The 24,908-nt window shown below is 36.2% G+C and overlaps 1 protein-coding gene across 3 annotated transcripts in view; it reads right to left on the bottom strand.

Annotated features, from left to right (window-relative positions):
* LOC124364798 (cullin-3-A) overlaps positions 1–24,908 on the bottom strand; it is a 66,804-nt gene that overhangs the window by 15,274 nt on the left and 26,622 nt on the right. For all 3 annotated transcript variants that reach the window (XM_046820560.1, XM_046820561.1, XM_046820562.1), the window contains exons 6-10: positions 14,691–14,885; positions 11,527–11,703; positions 7,733–7,903; positions 6,836–6,943; positions 4,052–4,176 (exon numbers count right to left, since the gene is read on the bottom strand). In XM_046820560.1, coding sequence (XP_046676516.1) covers positions 4,052–4,176; positions 6,836–6,943; positions 7,733–7,903; positions 11,527–11,703; positions 14,691–14,885 — 776 coding nt within the window. The remainder of the gene's footprint in view (positions 1–4,051; positions 4,177–6,835; positions 6,944–7,732; positions 7,904–11,526; positions 11,704–14,690; positions 14,886–24,908) is intronic.

The raw sequence follows: 24,908 nt of genomic DNA, 5'->3' as shown, positions 1-24,908 counted from the left end.
CGATTGGAATGATGTGATTAACTAAGTAACAGAAGGAATGCTGAAAAAGCATTTGCCTAACTTTTTCAACGATCTATAGTGACATTTCAATAAGTACTTATCCAAGGCAAGATCTCCTAAATCTAGGCTGGTAGCTTAGGCCTAGCAAAGCTGCTAAATCCTAGTATACTGCAAGACCCTCCCTCTAATCTAGAAAAAATAGTTAATTGCATTATCCATGATAGGTTTAAGATTACCCAGGACATCACTGAAGAAAAAAAAAAGGCTTTACTCCATTTACCTTAGAACAAAAGACAATAGCAGAAGTAGTGGTGGATGCAGCAAAGAAACGTCCAATAAGCACAGCAAATCGAAGACTGCTAAAAATCTGTATAGTAAAGGCAGCAATGGAATCTAGTAAATAGTACTTATAAAAGAAAAAAGCAGAATCCACAATGCAGTGCAGTCCGGATGAATTTAATTTGTTTCTCTTAAACGAAGTGACAAAATCGTAATTCTGCTGCAACCAACAACACCAATTGCCATTTCGCTTTGCTGGGTGCACAGGTTCCGTACCACAGTCTAATAGGCCTACTACCAATCTCTCGAGCAGGTCCCCAGTAACCACCCTAAGCAAAATATTCCAAAACTTTAAGAGCTCTCAGAGCCAGGCCATCAACGGAATAATGAGTTATGTAGAAGCACATGTCATCGATGCTAATAGCCTATCCCTTTGAGTTTTGGTGTTCTAACGCCTGTATGAGCTGGGGAGCCTTTTCCCTGAGTCACTTAAAGTAATCTAGAACCTGTACCGGTCTTGGGGGGGGGGAGGGGGGGGGGGGGGGGGATTGTGGGTTACCCGAGTCTTATGGGAGTTATAGGCCGATATCGGTGGGATACACCATTTTCCGCCAAGGTTTATGAGTCTGGAGTAGACATCCAAGGTCAAATTGACACTACTTTGAACATGCAAATCTCTTCATCTAATCCTCAACATGGATTCAGGAAGAATATATCTACTGTGACAAGCGGTTCTGAGTTTGGTTAGCCAGGTCCTAGAGAGCTTCGAGCTGTTGATATCAACTGCACCTTGTTCTGGCCGAGCTTAAGCAAAGGCGTATGATTGTGTTCCGCATCATATTCAACTGCTGGGATAACTGAGTCTATGGTTTGATGGAATGGTTTTTAAACAAGGTTTTTAGGTCCTACTTCGACAGACAGAATACCGATCCTTTGCACCGGCGGAGCGCATCCAACCTCAAGCAGTAAATATGGTGTTCCTCAGGTTCGTCATTGGCCCAGTCCTATTTCTAATTTCAATTAATGACATCCAGCCAGCTGGGTGACATGCTTCTGTTTGCAGATAGATACCTCCATCTTTGCTCGTGCGATACACCAGAAAACGCCAGCGTGCTGCTCTACAAACATTTACCAGCGCAAAGGAATGGTTTGCCGCGAATGCTTATGGGCCCAACGAGGGGAAAACCCAGGAGATATGTGCACTCCTTTCCAGATCTGACAACTCAATTTGGCCTGAGCGAAGTTAAGCCTCCTGGATTTATACGATGACCCAGGGCCCTTACATGGAGGAGCCAAATACAATAGAGTATGCATCCATCCAGACTCTCTCTAGCCCAGCATCTACTGCGGAGACAGAAAACCTATGCTGACTAATAAGTAGCTTTTGACAGTTTACTTCGCCATGTTCCACAGCCATCTCAGCTATGGGCTTGCACATATGGGGGCCATCTGCTGGATGTAAGGATATTCTCCTCCTCCAAAAGAAAGCTCTTCGTGTCAACTCTGCCTCCAGGGTTTCTGGATAGCTGTAGGCCTATCTTTGTGAGGCTTAAAATTCTCACAAGACTAAGTCATTACATTCCTTTCCTGCCTGACCAAATAAAACTTAACATACTCAGTGGGGTGAGAGGTCGACTTCCGAAGTGCTCAGCGCCAGGTCTCAGGCCGAACACAGTCTGGGGCAACAGACAGGGTATACAGAAGCTATATCACCCCCACACAGCAGCAAAGATACAGAGCCGCCTTCAGTCACTCGGCCCCGTCCGCCTCACAACTATCTCCTACTCCTGGATCCATTGTGCAGGCTCCTGTAACCACCCGCAGTACCGCCAGGCCTCCCTAGTATCTCCGTCTCACCCGCCCTCCTCGGCTCTAATGCATACTTACCTCGCCAGCCCCCGTCCTCGACGCCGTTTTTCTACCCGCCTTTCCACCGCTCTGCACCACGTCAGGACCAAGTCTCTACCAGCACCGCCACTACCCTTATGAATCTGCCCGTAGACCCCCCCAGTGTCACCGACCCAAACGCTCCTACCGTACCAGCCTCTTACCCCTTCTGACGGCTTCCCATCAGCACAGCCACAGCAGCAGACTCAGAGAGGATGGGAGGCAGTTAAGGTCGAGGTACACAGGAGTTAGGCATGTAACCACCGTGAGTGCACCGCCTACCGTAGCGTCAAGATCTACTCGCAGCAGCCCAGGCAACTGACCACCCTCCTCACCAAACACCGACCACCCCACCTTTCGCTCGCTTTCAGGATGCAAGCCTGACGGCGCAGGAGAAGACGCGCAAACTCAGAGCCAATGTAGGGAGGTGGATCTCGCTGAGACCCCCTTACTCAGTGCCCAACCGCGCTCCGCAGGTCTTACCTCTTGACGCGCCCCACTACCACGCGGGTCCTTCCCACAGCTCCGGTGGAGAATACACTCAACAGGCTCCGCCACATAGCGCTCCGTGTAGCCGACACATCTCCGCCACTTGCTCAGTCTGCTCAGTACAGTCGCACTCAGGCGTCAGTATCCAGGAGGGAGCTGCCAGTCACGCAAACTCCGTGGCGGCTCGAGAAACTTCCCGCCGCGCCGGTTGACCCTTTTTTGACCACATAGATCTCGGCCAGCCGACACGCGAAAGAGACTTCTCAGCAGGCAACAGCTCACCGGCCAAGCCCGAGAGAGGAGTCAGATGGAGACCGACAGACCTTCCAGCTAGGGCCAGTCCAGCAGGACCAAAGGGGAAGCTCAGCCCAGGACGTAGCCGGGCGACCCGAGGCCAATAGAGCCGAGGGGCGGACCAGGAGCCAGGCGGAAAGAGCCAAGAGAAAGGCCCCCAGGTCTAGTGAGTAAGGACTCAGCACATGCAGGTATACTGTCAGACCGTCCAACCAAACCTTCTAAGACGCGACCCTCCGCAAGACTACAGATACACAGTTAGATCCACAGAGCATGGCCAGGCGTGCCAGCGCTCAGGAAGTAACCACGGCCGCCCAGACGGGAAGCACGTCAACCGAGGGCAGGCCCTCGCAGGTACCTGGGCCGGCCCTTACCAGCCTTCTCAGCCCGACCCGTGTTCTCACATCCTGAGTTCCCACAGACATCGTCGAGGCGGGACGCATCACACCGACCCCCCCACGAAAGCCCGAGCTACAGCGCCATGGAAGCACATCACAGGTGGATGACACGAGAAGATTCTCACGAGAACATCCGCGCAAGGTCTGTCCAGTCAATCCAGTAGAGCAACGTGACAGACTCAGTCGTATACTCAGCAACCATGTGACGGCTCAGTCGGCACGTTAGACTCCATGCACGTGGCCATCCCACGGGTACATACTTTTTTGCTGAAAGACTCGAAAACTCCATACCTACTCGCCGCCGGCGTTACGGGTGTCATCACGCATCTATTAATAACCTTTTATTTTTGGCTTCTGTTAATTTGGTGGATAGAAGAGATAACTTGCAATAGGAGGGGGGCGGGGGGGGGATCTACTCACTCACTCAGCTTAGCGCTTCGCATGTATAATATCCCTTTCCAGATAATCTCAAAGAACTCAACCCTCCTCACTTTTGAAACCCAACTTAAAAGCTGGCCTATTGGATGAGGCCCTTTTATTCAGTCTGGAGTTCTCGATGCACTAATCATAAAAGCCCTTGGCTCCATGTAAAAATGTAAATATTGTAAATATTCTAAATTCATTTTAACTTTGACGCTGTCTATCCAGTTTGTAACTGGTCATCGACTAAGGTGAGGTAATTAAGGTAGGTAATTAAATGTTACCTGCGGAAAGCTTCAAAGGCGTTACGTGGGGCGGAGGGAATGCTACACTTGGGAGTAGCACTCTGCGTCGGCCAGAAGCCTGTCGTTAACACTCTCACACTCAGGTCCACACCGTGCAGGTTGGCCTATAACACAGTACAGACACGTGAGTTAACAGTGGACATATATTACTAGTTACAAACTGAGTTTTTGTATGATGAAATGACCAAACATTTAGTGGTATAAGATCAGCTAATATCTGGATGTGGCAAGAATAGCCAAATGTGCACAACAAAGCGGTGAAAATAGCTGAACCACTATCAGAAAAAGGAAGATTATGTCATTAAAATAATTATAGTTTCCACCTATTTCTTGGAATACTCTCTGAAAGTTTGACCCATTTTGGTCAATCACTGATTATTTCTTTAGTGAACACTGCTCACTCTTGTTTTTTCTCATAGTGTTAACCCTTTTAGCCCCGGCGTCCGCTATATCGGACAGAGGTGGTCTAGCTAAAATGCCCAACGTCCGATATACCGGACGTCTCGAGAATTTAATGTAGCTGGCTAATAATATGTCCAAATGCCATCAGTTTCGGTATAGTAGTCGGTGAAGAAACGGGCTACATGCAAAAACAATAAACCTTCCAATTGGCATCGTATTTCGTCGTCATTGAGCGTAGTTTATTTGTCGATGTCAGTTGTCAGACGACTTCAGTTGCATTGTTGTTGTATGCTGACTTATAACCTCAATTAGTTTGCGTAATTGAAAGCGGTTGTTTTTCGTGTGATTTATTGTATTATTAGTAAAAAAACATGAGTAAACGTCGTAGAGAAAAGTTACCAGTGAGTGAAAACACTTTGATAAACACTGGTACTTTGGGATTATACCGACCACACCCACCCATACATGAATCGTTATTTGACATTTTGCTTCTACTGATTACTAGATTAGCGTAGAACAATATTTCGTCAATATAAAACAGGAATTGTCTTATCGCAAACCCCTCCCCATCCTCAGACAGAGGTCAAAGTCGAGCGGTCTAGTAGATAAGTGATTGCAGAGTCCCGCCGCGCGCGGCCTGCCGTAATCGGGATTCTCGAGAAAGATAAGATAACAGCGACAAAAATACCGATCACAATACCTGGAAATGCTTGTTGATTAATGGAATGTTAGTTCTGTTACTCAACTACATCGTTTTATAACGTTCTAAGTTCATTGAAAAAGGTTTAAGCGTTGGGGGCATATAACGGAATCTGACCCCATTCCCAAAGTACCATAAAATGTATATATTGTAAATATTATTTCTTTTACTTTTTTGAAAAATTAAACAAGTTTTAGTCTTACAAACCATTACAATTAGTTTGTGTTATTTTACAATTGTTATTATTTCAAAAGTGCAAAAACAAGTAAACATATCTGTATACTTCTACTGACGTGTATGTGGAAATATATGAAGAAGTGCTTATGCAGCAATACAATTAATTGGATATATCTCCTGCATTTATCAAGGAAAGTTCTTAAAATTTTGTGTGTGTAGTAAGAAATATGTGTACAACAAAATTGCTTCATTTTTCAGGGGCTACAATTTTTTTTTCTACCGTTTATGTATGTCCAAACTATAAAAAATTGAAAAAAATTAAAAAAATTTTATGTATAAATACGCTAAAAAAAACTAATCATGCTGTAAAAGTACTTTTTAACTATTACATCTAATAGAACACTTATTTGTGAACAATTTAAAACAAAAACCTAAAAATTATCTTCAAAAATAAGAAAACTAGATGAATTTTCCCTCAATTCTGCACTACGGTCCCTTATCGCCATGGGCTTTCTGGCAAGTCCATGGAAAAATGGCTGGGGTTAAAAGGGTTAATTGTAAACTTATAATTATATATACTTATATTACATATACTAAAAATGTTATGGACAGCAATTAAAATTAGTTGATGTGGTAGTTTTTGTAAACAAATTTACAAAATTGCCAAAGTGATATCATTTAGTTGTTTATGTCAGATAGTAAGCTCCTTTAGAATTACATAAATTGTTCTGTCCTTTTGGAAGTGGTAGAATTTCCCCTAAGCCGTAACAGGCCTCTCAGTCCTACGGCTATATTTTTCGTATTTTACGTATATTTTCTTCATCAAGTCAACAAGACAAACTCTACCATGGCATTGAAAATAACTTAGACCTTAAGTCGATAACAAAAGCCGGAAGTAAACGCTTTTTGACCGAAGTAGATTTCTGAGAGCTAAATAAGTATGTTTTTTTATTATGGCAATAATAAGGCAAACTTCACTGTGGCACCGTAAGTGAATTTAAATGTCCGGAAGTAGGCACCTTTAAACCAAAGTAGTCTTTTCAGCCTTACATATCTAGAAGTTTTTTTCTTTGTCACGACAGCAAGGTAAACTCCAATATGGTACTGGAAGTATCTCAGATCAGAATTATATGACAACAACTAGAAATAAACATTTTCTGACTGAATTAGAATACCGAGACCTGTGTATTTTATTTTCTTGATTGAGGTAACAAGGCAGACACAGATGTGATGTTGGAAATATAGTTAATTTGAACCAGAAATGCTGTGAAATGTGAAAAACATGATATGAGTCAAGTTACTCTGATACTCTTAACCATGAACTCTTAAATAATATCTACCTGATATATGCGTACGTTTGAAAAATTGGAAAAAGGACTTCCATCATAAATGCTTTTACTATGCAGTATAATATATATATATAGATTTTGAATACAGCTAGTAACTAACTAATAACTAGAAAACATATTTTGCTCAATACTAACCCCGGACGTTAGGACATGTTCTTTGAACTCCTCCATTATTGTGTTGGAGACGGTCATGTCCTTGAACATACCTTCCAGCTTAGATGTGAACTGGCACCCACACTCAGTCTGTAACATAGTATTCAATATGTGTATCACCAATAATTAATGTATAAGTCTTTGAGTTAGTGCATAATAATTGCTAATGGTTTAATTATTTAAGAAATATTTATTAGTCAGTTGTATTTTTTTATCAGATTCACTTTTAATCACAATCCGTTTTCAGTTTCAATTGGCATTAATAAAAATTTTGGTTTTTATTAATAAAACACAATTAGTATTTAATCTTTATCCTACCTTCATCTATCGATCAAAGCCACAAACATACAAAAAATTATAAAAGTAAAGAAATATAATTTTGTTAGTAATATTTAACTTAAAGATTGTACTGTCTATGTTTATACATCACTGTACACCTGCAATGTCTATCCACAGATGTCAGCTGCTTGGCATTAAACAGATGATAATAAAATGTGTTCAAGTCCTACTCTGGTATTTGTATACAAACATATCTTCTACAAAGAAAACGTTTATGTTTATAGCTCATTTTTTTATAGGTAGGGAAGGTAAAAAATATTTTAATTTGTTTTGTCTCCTGGATTGACACATCACTATGAGTAAATAAGGTTATATACCTTTCAGTCGTCAATCCAATTCTTTTAATTTGATGATTACTAGTTTGAGAGCACATCCCATTGTATCATTATTAAAAAAACTAATTATCTAGTCAAAATAAATAAAATTACACAGCGGCTCTAAACTGATTTATCTTCAACAGTCCATAGTCGTTCATAGCCTCCAGTCAATGTGTTAAAAGGGTAAAGAACAAAATAACAGAGGAATGTCATCGTAATGTACCTTTAACTTCGAGATCATGTTCTTTTCACTGTCATCACTGACAGACTTGTTGAGCAGCAATCTCTTGGCAAGGTGTTGTTTGTAGTATCGCTCGAACACATCCTTCTCCTGTAGGAATCTGAATAGGACCATTGTCTTATCCAGGACACTCTCTATCTCTTGCTCTGTCATCTAACGGTCACAAGAAAACACATTTTAAAATTACTACAAATTGATACTACAATCGGAAACATTGCTTTGTAATTATTTAAGTGAAGTGTGTAAAAGAATGATCTGTTATTTTATATGACAAGAAAAATATGGCACAATTAATAAATTTTGTAATTTCGATAATCAACAAGACGGTTTAAAAGTTGATGCATTAATAGTTACAAAAATTGTTACTTGCAGCTCCCACGCCACCTCTCGCACATTATAAAAAAATAAAAAAGTAATATATGAAAAATAATAAGTTCCACATTATTTTTGTTATTAATCATTTGTAGTTTTTTCCCCACAAATTTTAGCATCCCGATGAAGCATTATATAGCAAAACCTCGATTATTGGATATAATTGGGGCTGAACATATTTCTTTTTACCAAACTTGCGATAATACAAAGTTAATGTTAATACGAAGAATTTCCTGTAAATGTACGTAGGTATACTCAACCTATAATATTACTTTATTATTTTATAATATGAACAGAACAAGAATAATATTTTACAGAACATTTACATACTAATTGAATATAAGTTTTATTTGTTCTTGAAAATATCAGTGACAAGAGTAAACAACACTGAACTCGACACTATAAGACAAACACTAATCCAGCAGGATTGGCTAGTGCAGCACTGACATTCTACGATAAGATGTAGAAGGGGTGGTGGCTTGTGGAAGCTCGGATTGTATTAAGAAGAAGGGTTTCTATTACGTGATGCGGCTGTGGTGTCGTTTTCCACTGACAGGCCCACAATAAATATTTTGATTGCTGTTACAAACATCACAGAGTTGTTTCCGATAATCAAGGTTTCACTGTACCAACAATAATTACTTATAACAATTTGAATATCTGATGATTAAGTAATGTAACAGATAGCATTGAATTTAATATTTACATTAATGACACATAGTGCAGTCATTGAAGCATTATTGCTCCGAGTTTTTTTACTGTGAACCGAATTGCATACAATTTTGGAATTAGGTTCATCTTACCCTTAACTTCAAAAGTGAAAATGATTTGAACTCCGCAACCACCCTGGGGGTGGTTGCCACCCCTTCTCGGAGGTGAATTTTTTTGTTTCCAAATAACCTCGGATATCGATAGAAGGCATCATTTTAAGCAAAATATCACCTATAAAGTTTTTTGAAAAATTCAATACTTTTCAAGTTACTGGCAATTGAAAATTTGCAATTTTTTCACGTTTTTCATCGATTTTTTGCAAATATCTCCAAAAATAAACGTTTTATTGAAAGTTTTATAAAGAACAAAATTGTAGCAGGTAATAAAATGAACAATTTGGTTTTTTATAAAGTATTCTAAGTGCAATATTAAGCTAGATATTAAAGATCAAAGCTGTTTTTTATTTTGTCTGAAATTTAATCGATGTTGTCAATGCCATCTAGCGGCGAGCAGATGCATTTTAGGCATTCTAATAAAAAAGAGTTTTGTAGTGCTTGAAATAAGCTTTAAAATGAGCACTATTAAACGTCTTTTGCACGTAAAGTAAGTGAGCTGTATTGCAAATAAGAGGAGCATCTAATGTTTTTTCTTTGAAATCAATGGGTTTCATAAGTGCCATTTCCACCAAAATTAAAATTAATCGGATTCCGCCTAGAATTACCTTTATTATGAAGAGTTTGATAGATTGTATCAGTTTTGCTGCTTCTGGACACATATTTTTTCAAAAAGTCACGATTAAAAAAATTTTCAAATTTTTTAAAAAACCACCGTTTTTCATAATATCTCAAAAATGACTACAGATATGTATAAAAGTGTAGGGATGACAAATTTAGGTATTTTTCTGACAAACAATTTGGTTTTTTTTTTCTGACACACAAAAACTGACGGAGATATGATTGTTTAAAGAGCGCGTGGCAGCGCAATCACAGCCTCTCTTAAGCCCTTTAACCCTTCACCGTTTGAGAAAAAGGTTTTTTACTATATATTGCAATGAAGGATGTTGTAGCTCTCGTAATTACCTTTACAATGGTTTTTTATAAATTGTGATAGCATGAAAATAGAAGGAGTTGTGGTCCAAAAACTTATCATATTTTTTTCTACTTAGTGTGAATAGTCAAAGTCAAAGTCAAAATGTTCTTTATTCATATACATCAAGTACAGAGATAGTGTCAAAAATTAATAAACCTAATTGGTGACATAAAACATTTAGAGTAGAATATTAATGTCCAGGGTTGGTCATTTGGTAAAATTCTTCAAGTGTGTAGATGGCCTGGTGTGAGAGCAGTTTATGGAGTTCAGTCTTTAGCTGTTTCCCCTTCTTCGTTCTTATTTCTATCGGTAGACAGTTGCTCAGCTTTCTTCCTATGTAGGATGGTTTTTTTTCATACTGTGCTAAGTGGTGAATGGGCAGTGGATACATAGTTGAGTTGCGGGTGTTGTAGTAGTGCAGGTCTTCAAGCCTTGATAGGTTTTCTCTATCAACATATAAAATAACTTCTTGTATGTAGAGAGCGGTCACAGTCAAGATCTTTAATGTTGCAAAGACCTCTCTGCAGCTTTCCCGGAAATGAAGGTTTGCAAGTATTCTTATTGCTTTTTTTTGAAGGATTAGAATTCTGGTCATGTTAGCATTTGATGTCCCTCCCCATACAGCTAGACCGTATCTTATATGTGCCTCAAATAGAGCAAAATAGGCAGTACGTGCTGTAGTCAGATCACCAATTTCTTTAACCTGTTTGAAGTGCATATTTGGAGCAATGTGAAAGTACGCAGCATAATAGAGACCCAAAACTATTGTAATGTGTATATATATACATAATATGGCTCATATATTTTGGAAACGTAGGCATGAATACATACCAACGTTCTTATATGTATATATAACGCATTTGAGTGAATTTTATATAATTTGGAAATTTTTTATTCAATAAATGGTAATTTTTTACTCTAAATTAAATTGTTTTTAAATATGTAATCATATATATTTACTGTTTTAATTTAGGGGTAGTTTTAAGGGTAGAAAAGCTTAAGAATATGATAATCATTTTCGAGAGTGTGGAATAATATTTCAATCCTTTTCATTTTATACAAAAAATGTTAACAATTTTTTATCAATTGGTAGTTTTCAAGGGTTGAAAGGGGATTAAAAATTTCATAATTATTATAGAGAATATAAAATATTACTTACTCTATACTTACATCTTTTTATGTCATACCAAAGTATTTTTTTGTGATTTTTTCAATTTAGGGGTTGTTTGCAAGGGTTTTAAGATTTTCAAGGGGTTAAAAATGATTTTAATATGAGGTACTTGTGTTAGAAAACACTTTACAATTTCACCACTTACTATTAGACATGTGTTCTAACGATAAAATGGCTCAATGTCAATTTTTCCATTAAGGGGTTGTTTACACCCCTTAAAAATAATAGGCGGAGTTCAGATCATTTTCACTTTTGAAGTTAAGGGTAAGATGAGCCTAATTCCAAAATTTCATGCAAATCGGTTCACAGTAAAAAAATTCGGAGGTAAGACCGTATTTTTCGCTTCAATGACTGCACTAACACTCCTGGTATTAAATTCTAAAAAAGTAATCCTAAAAATATCAATAGGTTAGATGTAACAACACAAGCTTACCCCTTTGACTCCTTTCTTTAATTTGTCATCAATAAATAGTGACAAATACTCTGGTGACTTGGGATTCAAGTTCAGGAAGTATTCAAAGTCCGAAGCTATCATCTGTTTGAATAACTTATCATTGTTAAATGAATTATGTAGAAAATGATCTAATTTGTCCTTTAGGTCCAACAGGTTCTGTAACAAGGAATTAGAGCATGTGTCAACATGATAATACAAGATATGGACAACAAATGTTCAAAATAGCAGTTGCTTGAATATTATTATGAATGACACCTTAATACAAGCATAAATCATTTATTGTTAATGAGAAATAGCTCTGGCTAATATAATAATAATGTTGTTATTGTCACACACTTTTAGTTTGCAACTTTACAACAGTACTTTAGTTCAAAGCACACACTTGAAAAGTGAAGTACATTATCTCTGGATGTACAGCACATTTTAAACCTCACCCCAGAATGCAAGCGGTTCTTTATGTACCAGGGTTCTTTAACCATGGAAGTAACATACACCTTTATAGTATGGCACTGTGTTAAGAATACTAGTTAATGTATCTTTATAATCATTATTTTCACTACAACCAATATACCCACCAAATATAACATATTAATCATAATTTTTTAGTATAGGAATCAGTTAAAGTGTCATTCAATCTTAGACTACAATTTTGGGTAGATATTTTGATGATTGATGTTAAAGCAATACAAATATAAGTGGCATTGTTTGTATAATGTTGAGTATTACAAGTTGCAATAATTTTACTAGAAAGAATGAACGGTATGTCTTGGTTTATCCTCATTTTTTCTAGCTATTCAATAAATATTTCCAGCTCAGTCTGCAGGCTTTAGTCTACACTTTGTGCAAATTTCGATCTAGTTTCAAATGCTTAAATTTTTGAATTTAGTGGTGCTATCTGTATATTTACTTGAACAAGTCTTTAGTCTTGGATTATTGCTCTTTGACTTTAATTAAGCTATTTAAATTCGCTTTGTTTTTATTCTTTGCTTGGAGGATACAATTATTCTCTTAATACCTACTCCCATTTTAGTATTCCTTTTGAGGAATTAAGTTCTTATTCCAGATATTTCTAATTAAGTTCTTGAAACTCATTCAGCTACATTAATTTATCTGCCAGTTCATGTAAATTTTATGAGATTTCATGTATGATTTAGACTTGCCTAATTCTACAGGGAGTTTCAAAAAGGACTTTACAACTTTGAAAATTCATATAACATTTATTAAACAAGGTAAAGAGCTGGTTTTGGTGTTGTTTTAAAGGAAAACAGTTCAAGTTTTGACTTGCGTAGTCCGCTAGTGCCTAATCGCGCCGCACAAGCGCTAGTGACAGTTACGTTAAACATAGCTGCCTTCACTGGACCGGAGGGTGCTAGTTGTGTGTTTTGGTTTGAAGAATCGAAGTCTGCGACAACAGTTCAGCGTAATTTTCGTACCAAGTATGCTAAAGATCCTCCTAGTAGAAACAGGGTGCTCAGTGAAACATAAAAAATCCTCAGGTCGTCCAAGCACATCTGACGAAGTCGTTGAGCAAGTGAGACAATGTTTTGTAAGTAGCCCTACAAAATCGACCTGGCGTGCATCTCGTGAGTACCACATACAACGGTTTGGCGTGTGTTAAGAAAACGTTTGCACTTGAAACCATACCAATATTCGCTTTTACAAGCAATTAAAGACACTGATAAGATTGCCCGTAGGAACTTCTGTGTGGATATGTTAAATCAAGTGGCAAGGTAAACACACATAGCTGTAGGATTTGGGGCAGCGAAAATCTACATGAAACATTAAAACATGTTCGTGATTGCCCTAAAGTGAATGTTTTTTGTGCGTTGAGCAAGAGGAAAGTATACGGCCCCTTTTTTTCCAAGAGAGAACCATCAATGGGATAGTGTACCTTGATATGTTGCAACAATTTTTAATACCACAGATCAATGAGGATAACAGAGAACAAAATGTTTTCTTTATGCAAGATGGCGCACCACCACACTATCTGACTGACGTCTGGGATTTTCTAAATGACCGCTTCCCAGGTCAATGGATTGGCCGTGATGTGTCAATTGCATGGCCTCCCGTTCCCCAGACCTGACATCGCTAGATTTTTTCTTCTGGGGTGTCATAAAAGATATGGTGTACGTACCTCCTTTGCCGGCCACTCTACCTGAACTTAGAGCAAGAATTTACGCTGCTGCTGAGCAAGTTACAACTGAAATGCTAGTGGGAGTCTGGGGAGAAATCGACTACCGATGGGATGTCTGCAGAATAACCAACGGAAGCCACATAGAACATCTTTAGTTTAAGGTAAAAAAAAACTTGAAGTTTTTTCCTTTAAAATAACACCAAAACCAGCTCTGTACCTTGTTTAATAAAATTTATATGAATTTTCAAAGTTGTAAAGTCCTTTTTGAAACGCCCTGTAGTTTAAGCTGACTACTTTATATTTAAGGAGCATTTTCTGCTTCTACCACAAGTGAAAGAGAAACATCCAAGTCTACAGCATCAAATTTATCTAAGCTTTCAAATTTTTCTTGGAACTTGCTGATCTTAAAGGCATTCATCCTTATCACTTGTATCAACAATACCAACAAAGAGAGAGAGGAGAGACATCTCTCTCTCTCTCTCTTGTGTGTAGAGGAGTTTCACAGTCAAGTCTCTTGAGTGAGTTAAATCAAATAAAGCAATTTGGATTGTTACAGAACATTTATTATTTAAAATTACAAAACATAACTGTAACTCAGAGCCTTTAGCAGTGTTATACAGTTACTTTAAATATTGAAGTGATCGTGGTAAAACGTATTTAATGAACTCAAAATTCAGATTATTATTGACTTAAAACTTGACTTTTGAGACGTACATATAAACTAAATTCGTAATCAGTTATTATGAATTCATTCTGTTGAAAATCTTCTACACTGAAATTTAATTGTTCAAATTCAATTAATATTCATATGGTTTTTTTGGGTGAAATTTAAGTAAACTGTCTTAGAAAACTTATATGATAATACATTTTACATCAGTGATCAATTATAAAACAATCAATTACAATGAAGACATAATATGATAATGAAATTCCCTCCGTATTTGACTATTAAAATTTGTGAGAACTGGGTTGTTTTTACAATTAGCTACACTGTTTTAGAATTGTGTACCTGAACAAAGTTTATGGCGTTGGTGCCACCCTCTTCTTCCTTCACCAACATCTTGCCTTGTTCTTTAAGGTAATGGCTGACACAATCGGACACTGTCTTGAGGCCGTCGGACACTCTGCTGAACAACTTGTACATACACGCCAGGTCCTCTGTCTTCTGGTTCTTCAGCATATGAACCACACCAGAGTTCTCCATCTGCACACCAATATTATTTGTTAAATAAAAGTTGCCTAATGTATTAAAAAACCAACAACAAATATTCTTCACATATTCCAAAATACAAGGGGTGTTCGATGATTAATGAGACTTTTTGGTCTAAAGACAAAGTTGTTGATGTAAAAAGTTTAGTAATTTTTAGGGCTTTAAGTTGGCATCACTGGGATTGAGTCTTGATCAGCAACAATTACTATATTCATAACTTCAAAATTAAATTTAACATTGAGAAATTCACTTGAAAACTCCACATTGGTTAAACAACGTTCTATGATTTATTATAATTTTACTTGTTGATGGTGAAAAACCAGCTATAATATTTTAGATTTACTAAAAGTATATCAAGTTGTATGAACGATGTAAATTTTTAGAGCGATGCTGAAGGTGTAGTTTTTATTAGTCCTGAAGAACAGGCATACGATAAACAGCCAACACTACCCTGTGAAATGAACGTTTTCGTCGACTTTTTATGGATCTCTGTCGATGGACATTGACTTCAAATTCCAAGAATCCAATCTGTGACAGTGTCAGATTTCAGATGCATTGCGCAGAAGGTGAAATGGGAGCTAAACTCAACATTCACATTGAATCGACCCTTTCTACCATGTTATGTGAAGAATACTGTTCAGATAACCTATTGATCCAAATGAAAACAGCCATTAGAGAGCAATATCATGGATTTCAGGGGATACATGCAGTTCTCCAGCAAGACAACGCACATCCTCTCACTTCTCAACTAACCCGTAACACCATCAACGAAACAGTTTGGGAGGTACTACCTCATCCCCCTTACAATCCTGATTTAGCACCATGTGATTTTTATCTGTTTGGTCCACTGAAAGAGTGGAAGAAGTGTGAAATTCGTTCATAGACAAAGAGTTCTTTGCAGCTAGTATAAAAAAGCTTGTGATCCAATTGAACAACAGGTACATAAATTTTGATGATGAGAATTAAGTTGTCAAATAAAAATTACTCTCTGTAACCATCTCTATGAATGCCACTGTCTGTAACAATCTCTATATATGTCACTCTATAACAATCTCTCTATATGTCACTCTCTGTAACAATCTCTCCATATGTCAATTTATGTAACAATCTCTCCATATGTCAATTTATGTAACAATCTCTCTACATGACATTCTCTGTAACAATCTAACTGAATGTCACTCTATAACAATCTCTATATATGTCACTCTCTGTAACAATCTCTCCATATGTCACTCTCTGTAACAATCTCTCCATATGTCAATTCTATGTAACAATCTCTCTACATGTCACATTCTATGTAACAATCTAACTGATATGTCACTCTATGTAACAATCTCTCTACATGACATTCTCTGTAACAATCTAACTGAATGTCACTCTCTATAACAATCTCTCCATATGTAACTCTATGTAACAATCTCTCTATATGTCAATTCTATGTAACAATCTCTCCATATATCAATTTATGTAACAATCTCTCCATATGTCAATTTATGTAACAATCTCTCTACATGACATTCTCTGTAACAATCTAACTTAACTGAATGTCACTCTCTATAACAATCTCTCCATATGTCACTCTCTGTAACAATATCTCCATATGTCAATTTATGTAACAATCTCTCTATATGACATTCTCTGTAACAATCTAACTTAACTGAATGTCACTCTCTATAACAATCTCTCCATATGTCACTCTCTGTAACAATCTCTCCATATGTCAATTTATGTAACAATCTCTCCATATGTCACTCTCTGTAACAATCTCTCCATATGTCAATTTATGTAACAATCTCTCTATATGACATTCTCTGTAACAATCTAACTGAATGTCACTCTCTATAACAATCTCTCCATATGTCACTCTCTATAATAATCTCTCTATATTTGACTGCTAATTGGAGTACACTGCCATTTGGCTACGTAGTTGAGGTGCAGGTGAGGTGAATACATTTCCACCAAGAGGAGGGACGAGAGAGGGCTCAATTCTTTACAATATAGAACTATTTAAGTAATTTTGATCGGTAACTAAACAAGCTTTAAAAATGTATATAATTTTGAATTACAAAATCTAGAACTACAAAATTTACAACTTGAATTTCATAACTAACTTGATATTAACCAATAGTAAAATTTATTACAATTACAAGCTGTTTCATAGTGTGACTATAGTAAGTTTCTGATAAAGCAGTTTTCTATTACAACATCATTTCAGCTAAAACTAACTTAATAATTAATTATTTCACCCTACTGAAGATACAGAACTAAATATTATCAATACTAGATAACATATTCACTTCCAGGATGACAAAGAGTGTTAAAAAAAACTAGAAATGCAGTCCAGTGTGCTGTAGCACAAACTATATTAGTGGTTACTTCTCTTAAACTTGAACTTACAAAGCACAACAGTAGTAGACACAGGTCACAGGTACATTCATGCTGGAGATCTAGACCTAATTCTTGTAATAATAATGAACATCCGACTAGTGATTGGGGTCCTATTAAGTTCATTGATGTATCTGTCTAAAAAGGGAGAAAACATTGTATACATTGTAAACTGCAGTCATGACAATACATGTTGAACACAACATGAATACTATTGAATCTTTACACAGAAGAACTTCTCATATTTAGACCTGCAACAGATTGACTGTGCCATGTCTGAACAATATTTCTATGCATTCTACTGTAAAATAAATGTTTTTTAAAAGAAAATCAGTACATCTCTAGTAATAGTGAAATATTAATGGTCTTTAGTGTTTTCAATTGTTGTTATAATTAGTGATCTTTTTAGTTAAGTGTTGCTGGGCTCCTCTAAATTAGAATATTCCTTTAAGGTCAGTAATTCCTCCAGGAGGGTTCACTTCTGGCTGGTTTATACCTTCAAGTTGAACCCATACTGGGTACAGCAAAACCCAATGTGTCACTTAAATCTGGGCAACCTTATGGATGTCCAGGAGCGGCACATCACTAACCGCAAATGTTGAGATTCTTCTGGGGTGTAAGGGTAATTTGATAGGTCTAGTCTGATAGGCAGGAGATGACTGTTGGAGTTGTTGGGGCTCGTTCTCTCAGAGTCAAAGGTTCTTGATAGCCTCGACATAAGGGTGTGCCTCCCCCTGCCTGCTTTGACTGGAGAAGCTGTTTCAGCTTCCCCTTCTTCCGAGGGGACATTGAGATTAGTGCCCTAAATTCTTCCTCATGGATCTTGACAGGAGGCATCTCCTACCCCAAACCTTACCCATCCAGAATATCCTGTCACTCCGGAAATAGTGCAAAGGTCCTTATAGGACTAGGTGCAACTTTCTAAGCTTCTTGGCCTAGGAGAACAAAAAAAAGGTCACCAATATAAATACATTTTTTAAATTTAATAAACTGATAAAAGTAGTATCCGATATAACGTAACAAAATTCTTCCCAATATTACAGTTTTGTTTTGAAAAGTTGTAATTAAAATTGAATAATCAGACAAAATAAAGTAATTTCTTTAGACCAAATACCACAGAATACATTAAATCTTAATATAAAAAACAAGGAGATTGTTATGCAAAGTAAGTTTACAACACCTGGAGTTATAAAATGAATTTAGATCAGCTGGTGACTTTACGATAATTGAATTTATTCTTTTGAATCATGACTGAATATGAGAATGAGAACCTTTTTGGTCAAGAAATTTATTTAAAAACACAAAGTTAATCAACATTTGAGTTATTAAATACAGTCATACATTTTATTATTTGTGTTAAATTGGTGAATCTCGATTTTTGTAAAAGAACAGAATAGACATTTACCAAATGATGATCACTCGAATACTGGATGGCAACCAGAACTCTCAAATCTTCAAGGATCAACATTGCCAGTATTAAATCTGCACTAAACCAACCAGGATGATTGGAAGATGAATAAATGTCAATGGAACACACAAAGTAAAAAATGACTTGAACTCAAGTAAGGTCTACCCAATTGATGATTCCAAATCTTTCTGATTCAATTTATGATTCAAACTTTTTTTTTTTTTTTTGTATAAATTCAAACCTAACATGCACCAAAACTTTTTCTATGTTGGATATAATTTTTTTATGTGCCCATTGCAGTATAATTCACGGAACCCTGTATCATACATGTGACAAATAAACTCAATAATAATTGTAAATCAAACGTTTATTTATTTATATCATTAGCTAGTTAAGCAAGAGCAAAGAACGAGTTAATAAATAAATAAAGCAAGAGAAAAATTAATACCATCCAATACAAAAACATCACAATTTAAGAAGACTGTCAGATCCATAATAATTGTAATAACTAATAAAGGTATGAAAGTAATACCTACTCTACATGATAGCCGCACAACTGACACAAAATTTGCTCTCTGCTTGATATCGCAGGAATATGTCTACCAGAACCTATCCTGGAGTATTCTAAACAGCGGGAGGCTCCCATTGTTAAAACTACGACTAATTGATCCCCTGGCCCAGCTGATAGCATACGTGCCAATTTCAAACTTGTTGTAGCACTCGCTGCAGTGTAAATGTGCTAGTGGCATTGAGCAATGATACCAAAGTTGTACCAATAAAACAAAAAGTAGTTTATTATCAATCGGCGAGCATAAAGGGTGTCACGCCATATACAGCAGATATCTAAATTACTACTTACTTCCTCAAATATATTTCAGCGTTCATTTCAAGAATATTTGACCTCTATATTGATTTCTGGATCAATGCATATGAACCTAATACACCACTTGGAATAATATATAGCCAAACAACGTGAATCAAATAAAGTATAAGTTGGAATAGCCAAACCATATTTGGATTATGACAAAAGATAAATTATTGACAGAAGTCTAATAAGAAATAGAGCTATATTAGTGAAGACATATATTTCTAATGAACAGAGTCTATATGCACTAGTGACGATATGATACTCATGCAATGATATATATTATATAATTTATAATTTGGGTATCTTATACATTGTATGGTAAATGTATCTGAGCTCCCTTGGCTGGACAATTATTGTGTGACTGATCGTCTCACATCGGTTATTGTGGTGGAGGGAGGGGACCATTCAATGTCTTGCTTCTTATGTTATTACATGTACTTGCAACACATTTCAAAACATTTCATTTATATGCTCAAGATTGAATGTCTTGATCAAAGAGTTAAAATGAAGCTTTGCCATAAACTTGTCTATTCTGTTCCAGAGGTGTGTATGTGTAGGCAATTTAAAGATGGCTGCATTTGAATGAATCTGTTCTTCTGGATTTTTGGATGTTGCAGGCCTGCCAGACCGCGGGCCACTCTCCTCTGTAATGCACCCATCTTGAATCGTCTAAACCACTACTTTGTATAACTATCACTCGTTGATTTAACATCAAAAGCTTAGTGTACTATAGTAAATATCTCTGAAAAAGAGAGACTAAAATATGTCAAAGCTTTATGTTAACTCTTTGCTAAAGACGTTTAATCGTGACAAAGAAATTAAGGTTTTGTAAAAGTGATGCAAGCACATGTAATAACATACAAAGCAAGGAACGAAAGGGTCTCACCTCTACATCAATAACCGACCTGAGGCAGTCGCATAATAATTGTCCAGCAAAGGGAGGTCAGATACTTTTCGGACAAACTTTGTATACAAGACAGACAAAAAATATGTGTTTATCAAGTTTAGACAGCCTGGCGGTTATAGTAAAAGTCTTAAATATGATAGCTTTACCAAACTGAACATTTTGATCAGGTTTAAAAAGATAATCATAAATTTTATTCATGTTGTTAATGATTTCAGCGTTAGTGGTGTAGATTGCAGTAAGATTAAGCAGTTCTCCTAAATTGTAACTACGCATGCATTCACTCAATTTTAAATCGACACAAGCTATAAAATAAGTTCTGTTTCTTACTAAACTCGTGGTTTAGTTGTCATTTACATATTTTCCGTTCATTATATATCAAAACTTGGTTTTGTAACCTTATCTAGATTAGTTAAATCCTCTTGCAAGCACCATCTACTCCCGCTCAAGACATTTGCACAGCTCGTTTTCAATTTATTGCTCTAAATATTACATCTTTTTCTTAAAAAAAGGCTTAAAAATAAGATATTAAACTAAACAATAATATTTCTTGAAATCAAATGTAGTTCCAAAGTAAAATCAAACAAAGAAGTTTGTGTATTTTGAAACATGATTTTGGTCTAGTTAAAAATTACAAGACTTAATACAATACTGTTAACAATCTATCGGAGAAGGTACCTTATAGAATCCCAAGTGAGTATTTATCAATAAGTCCAAAAACCTTATAAAACCTAAAAACTTCTGGGATTCTTTGAATAGGAGGCAGAACAAAAATGATTGGAAAGTTATTCTTTAGTATGTATTCTATATTCATACATAGTAGTTCTGCACAAACATCCAAACTATCACATATATAATATTTACGATTAGTTAACCCATTGCGGATCATATTGTTTTAGCGCGCGGGCACGAATTAATTTACGGTCAGCGGCCGCATGAACAGCAATGGTGCGCCACAGTATCGCTCGCTATCGTATACTAGAAAATTCAGCTGTGAAGGTATTTGTTCAGATGGAACATGGGCCTGCTGGGGTATCCGTGATGTAGGAACGATAACACGCGAGCAAGGTTCCGGGGTGGCAGGGATGATGTCTGAATCATAATCTAAATAAAGCGGCTCGGGCGAAGCGATTACAACATCCGGGCCATTGTCTAGACTACACCCGCCAACATGTACGTCTGCATCTTTTCGTTGTGTCACTAACTTCAAAAGTATTATAATAACAACTGAGGAAAACACCCAATCAGAAGTGCTAAAAAGCAGAGTAAACTCATATGAATAATTTTTCAACTTCGACATACAACTGCGATCTGTAGGATATTTATAAAACTTTTGAAAACTCTAAACGTAGACCGTTGTTAAATACTCTTAGTTGACAAGTGAAGACGATCGCCCGATCTATCAGACATTAACAGAACTATTTGGAGGGAAATTTAAAAGCAGACCGCTTTTGCGACCTGAGCTCGTCATCGTGCCGTTAGGCCCGGCCGCTGCGTGACGAGCCCAGCTCATCAGTGATCCGCAATGGGTTAAAAGTATTCCACTTTATGGACCACCTGGTTCACGGTCTTTGTACCTTCGATATCTGTTCTTGGAAAGAAGAATACGTCTAAACCTGAAACAATACAGCATTTGCTTTCCGATCTCTGTTAGCGATTGCCCTATTTCTTTGTTTCAGTCCAAGAATTATTTCACTTTTTATATAATTAATCAGAATTGTAGTCCTAATCAGTGCAAAATGGAACTGTTATCCCCTTGATTGTTTCATCAGTCCTCAAAAAATTGCACTTTGTGTCTGGAATATTTTTACATTTCCAGAATATTTTACTTACACCATAGAAAACTTTTAACAGCTCCAACCCTGTTATTACCTTCGTTACTCTGTTGTTTATTCATAACAACTGGTATTTGTTCCTGAAAATACAACAGATCATTTTGTTCCTATGATGCAGCCAACATTTTGACTTAATCAACTATACAAATATTCACAACTTCAATCATTTTTACAATAAATTTTCTTTAAATTTATTGTAAAAATGTCGCAGAGCATTTATGTGGTTTTTTTAGTAAAAAGATGTTCATATTTCTTATATTAAGCATTCCACGTACCGAATTTCGTCTTAATCCGTTCACTAAGTTTTGTATGAATTAACCCTTTGAGTGCCACAGGTATTTTCCGAAGGCATATGCATAAAGTGCCACGCTATTTTTCGCATATTTGTAAGCCTTTGGAAAAAAAGCTGCTGTAAAATAACTACTTAACAGATTTTCATCATTTTGTTGCTGTTGTTTTTCTTATTAGATGCAGAATATGATACATATCATTACAAATAAAATTTGATTTATAAAAATATAAAAATTTCAGTATTTATTAACCCTTTGCACGCCAAGTAATTACGTATATGTTTTGCCCTAGCGCCAAATTACTGAATATTTAATTTTTTGAAAACTGTAAAGCCGTTTTTTTATTTGTTTAAGTAATTGATTTAAAGAATAAAAAACCATAAAATGCTTTTATGGGCATTTTTTAAAACGAAATATAGATATTTTTCAATTTTAAGGACTAGTAGGTATGAAATGAACGAAAACGTTATTTTGATAAAACTGTATAATTTTTACAAACGTATACCGGTACATGAAGTAGATATGATGTGTGATAAGTAAATAAATACACATTTTGGAAAACTGTTTTCTGTTTTTTTTTACGAATAATCGTCCAAAGTATGTAACCCCAAGAACGAAATCGTCAAAGTCCGGATCGTCTGCGTTAGCCATAATTATGGCAATATATTCACAAGTTACGTCAAAATAATAAATAATAGTTATTACTATAGTAATAATTTTAATAGTTCACAGGCACTAAACGTAATATAAACTAATAAAACTGTAAAAACATAAACTGTCAGTGAGCAGGAACACTAGACATAGAACTTCACGAAATGGCGGCGAGTATAATCACTTTGGGCGTTTCGAGAAGTACGGGAAACAAACATGAATAGAAAGAAACAGCTGTTACCGATCGATACTCCTCAAACGTTCAGTTGGCACGTTAGCTAATGCACTAGGCAGCAAAAGTGACTTTCTCTGCCATCTAGCGGCAAATTCGACAACTATTAAACTATCTAATGTTGTAAAATGTAGTTCACGATATAACTCGCTATGGGCGCTGTACGGACTTTTATGCATGCGAAATAACTCGCTTATGGCGTGCAAAGGGTTAAAAAAGTTTTTTAATTTTGTATAAAAAATTAAGTTTTGACCTAATTTGAGTGTATACAGTATTTTTAAGATTTTTTTTCTTTATACCATGATAAAGGCCATACAATTCTAAATAAAAACCATGTGTAATATCTTATTCCAGAATTTTAAAAACATGGCATTATATGTATTAACCCTCCATCGGGCGCTTAAAATTAGAAACACCATCAGGCGCTCACGGAGGTTTCCTCCAGGTTAGTGAATAATGGATATTATAGTCGTTTAAACTGTTTTTATTTGTTTAAATATTCATACTGATTTAATTACAATGTAATATATTCATTTTTAGAATTAAAAAAAAAATTACTCTTATGTAATGAATTTTCCAAATAAGAATTTCGAAACTAAAAGAAAATGTTATTGTATAGTAACAACATGATTTATTTTAAGGAATAATGCAATTAATTGTAAACATGTTTAACCTTCTGTAATAATATATGGAAATTAACTTAGTTTTTAACTTCTTACAAAAACAACTTACTTCAATTCTTGAGATATTATACAATTGTAATGTCAATTATTATTCTAAAATCAAAATTTATTCTTTACTAAAAATTGTTTAACACTACACAAAGTTTGAAAACATTTTCCTTCTGGTTCTTATAACGACAATGTTCACTCCATAAATAATACTGAAATGTTCCCTAGCACACGGGTACTGTACTGACAAGTCTCTTGTCTTCATTCTCCATTTCACAAAATTCAAATAAAATATATTGTAAAACTTAAAAAGAAACCATCACAGGTCAGACATTTAGGCGCACACGGATTATTACTCCATAAAAACTAAACACTGTGCTCACGGAGATTTCGTCCAAGTACTACAAACACGACATCGGGCGCTCACGGAGGAATCGTCCGGTCTCGCACGGAAGTAGACCTCATACTGACAGATTTTGACAAAGATAAGCGGGAGGCTATAGTTTCGCTTCCCCGAAAGATGCTCGTGAAGTACACTGCGGGACACGACTGCCAACATCAGAAGAGTACTACTATTTTTAATAATAAAAAATACACGGAGGAAAACTCCGTTTAGCGCCCGATGGAGGGTTAACAAAATGCTGCCTGGTGCCGACATTTTATAAACTGTACTTTATTTGTCAGAGTTTAGAAATTACTTAGTAATGATGTAGTTTTCACAATAAATGTAATAAAACATCAATATAACACAAATAAATATGATTAGTAAATGT

The sequence above is a fragment of the Homalodisca vitripennis genome, chromosome 6, assembly GCF_021130785.1.
Source record: "Homalodisca vitripennis isolate AUS2020 chromosome 6, UT_GWSS_2.1, whole genome shotgun sequence".
In the NCBI taxonomy this organism is placed as follows: Eukaryota; Metazoa; Arthropoda; class Insecta; order Hemiptera; family Cicadellidae; genus Homalodisca; species Homalodisca vitripennis.
The sequence above is the reverse complement of the archived record's forward strand: the minus strand, read 5'-3'. Positions and strand labels throughout refer to the sequence as shown.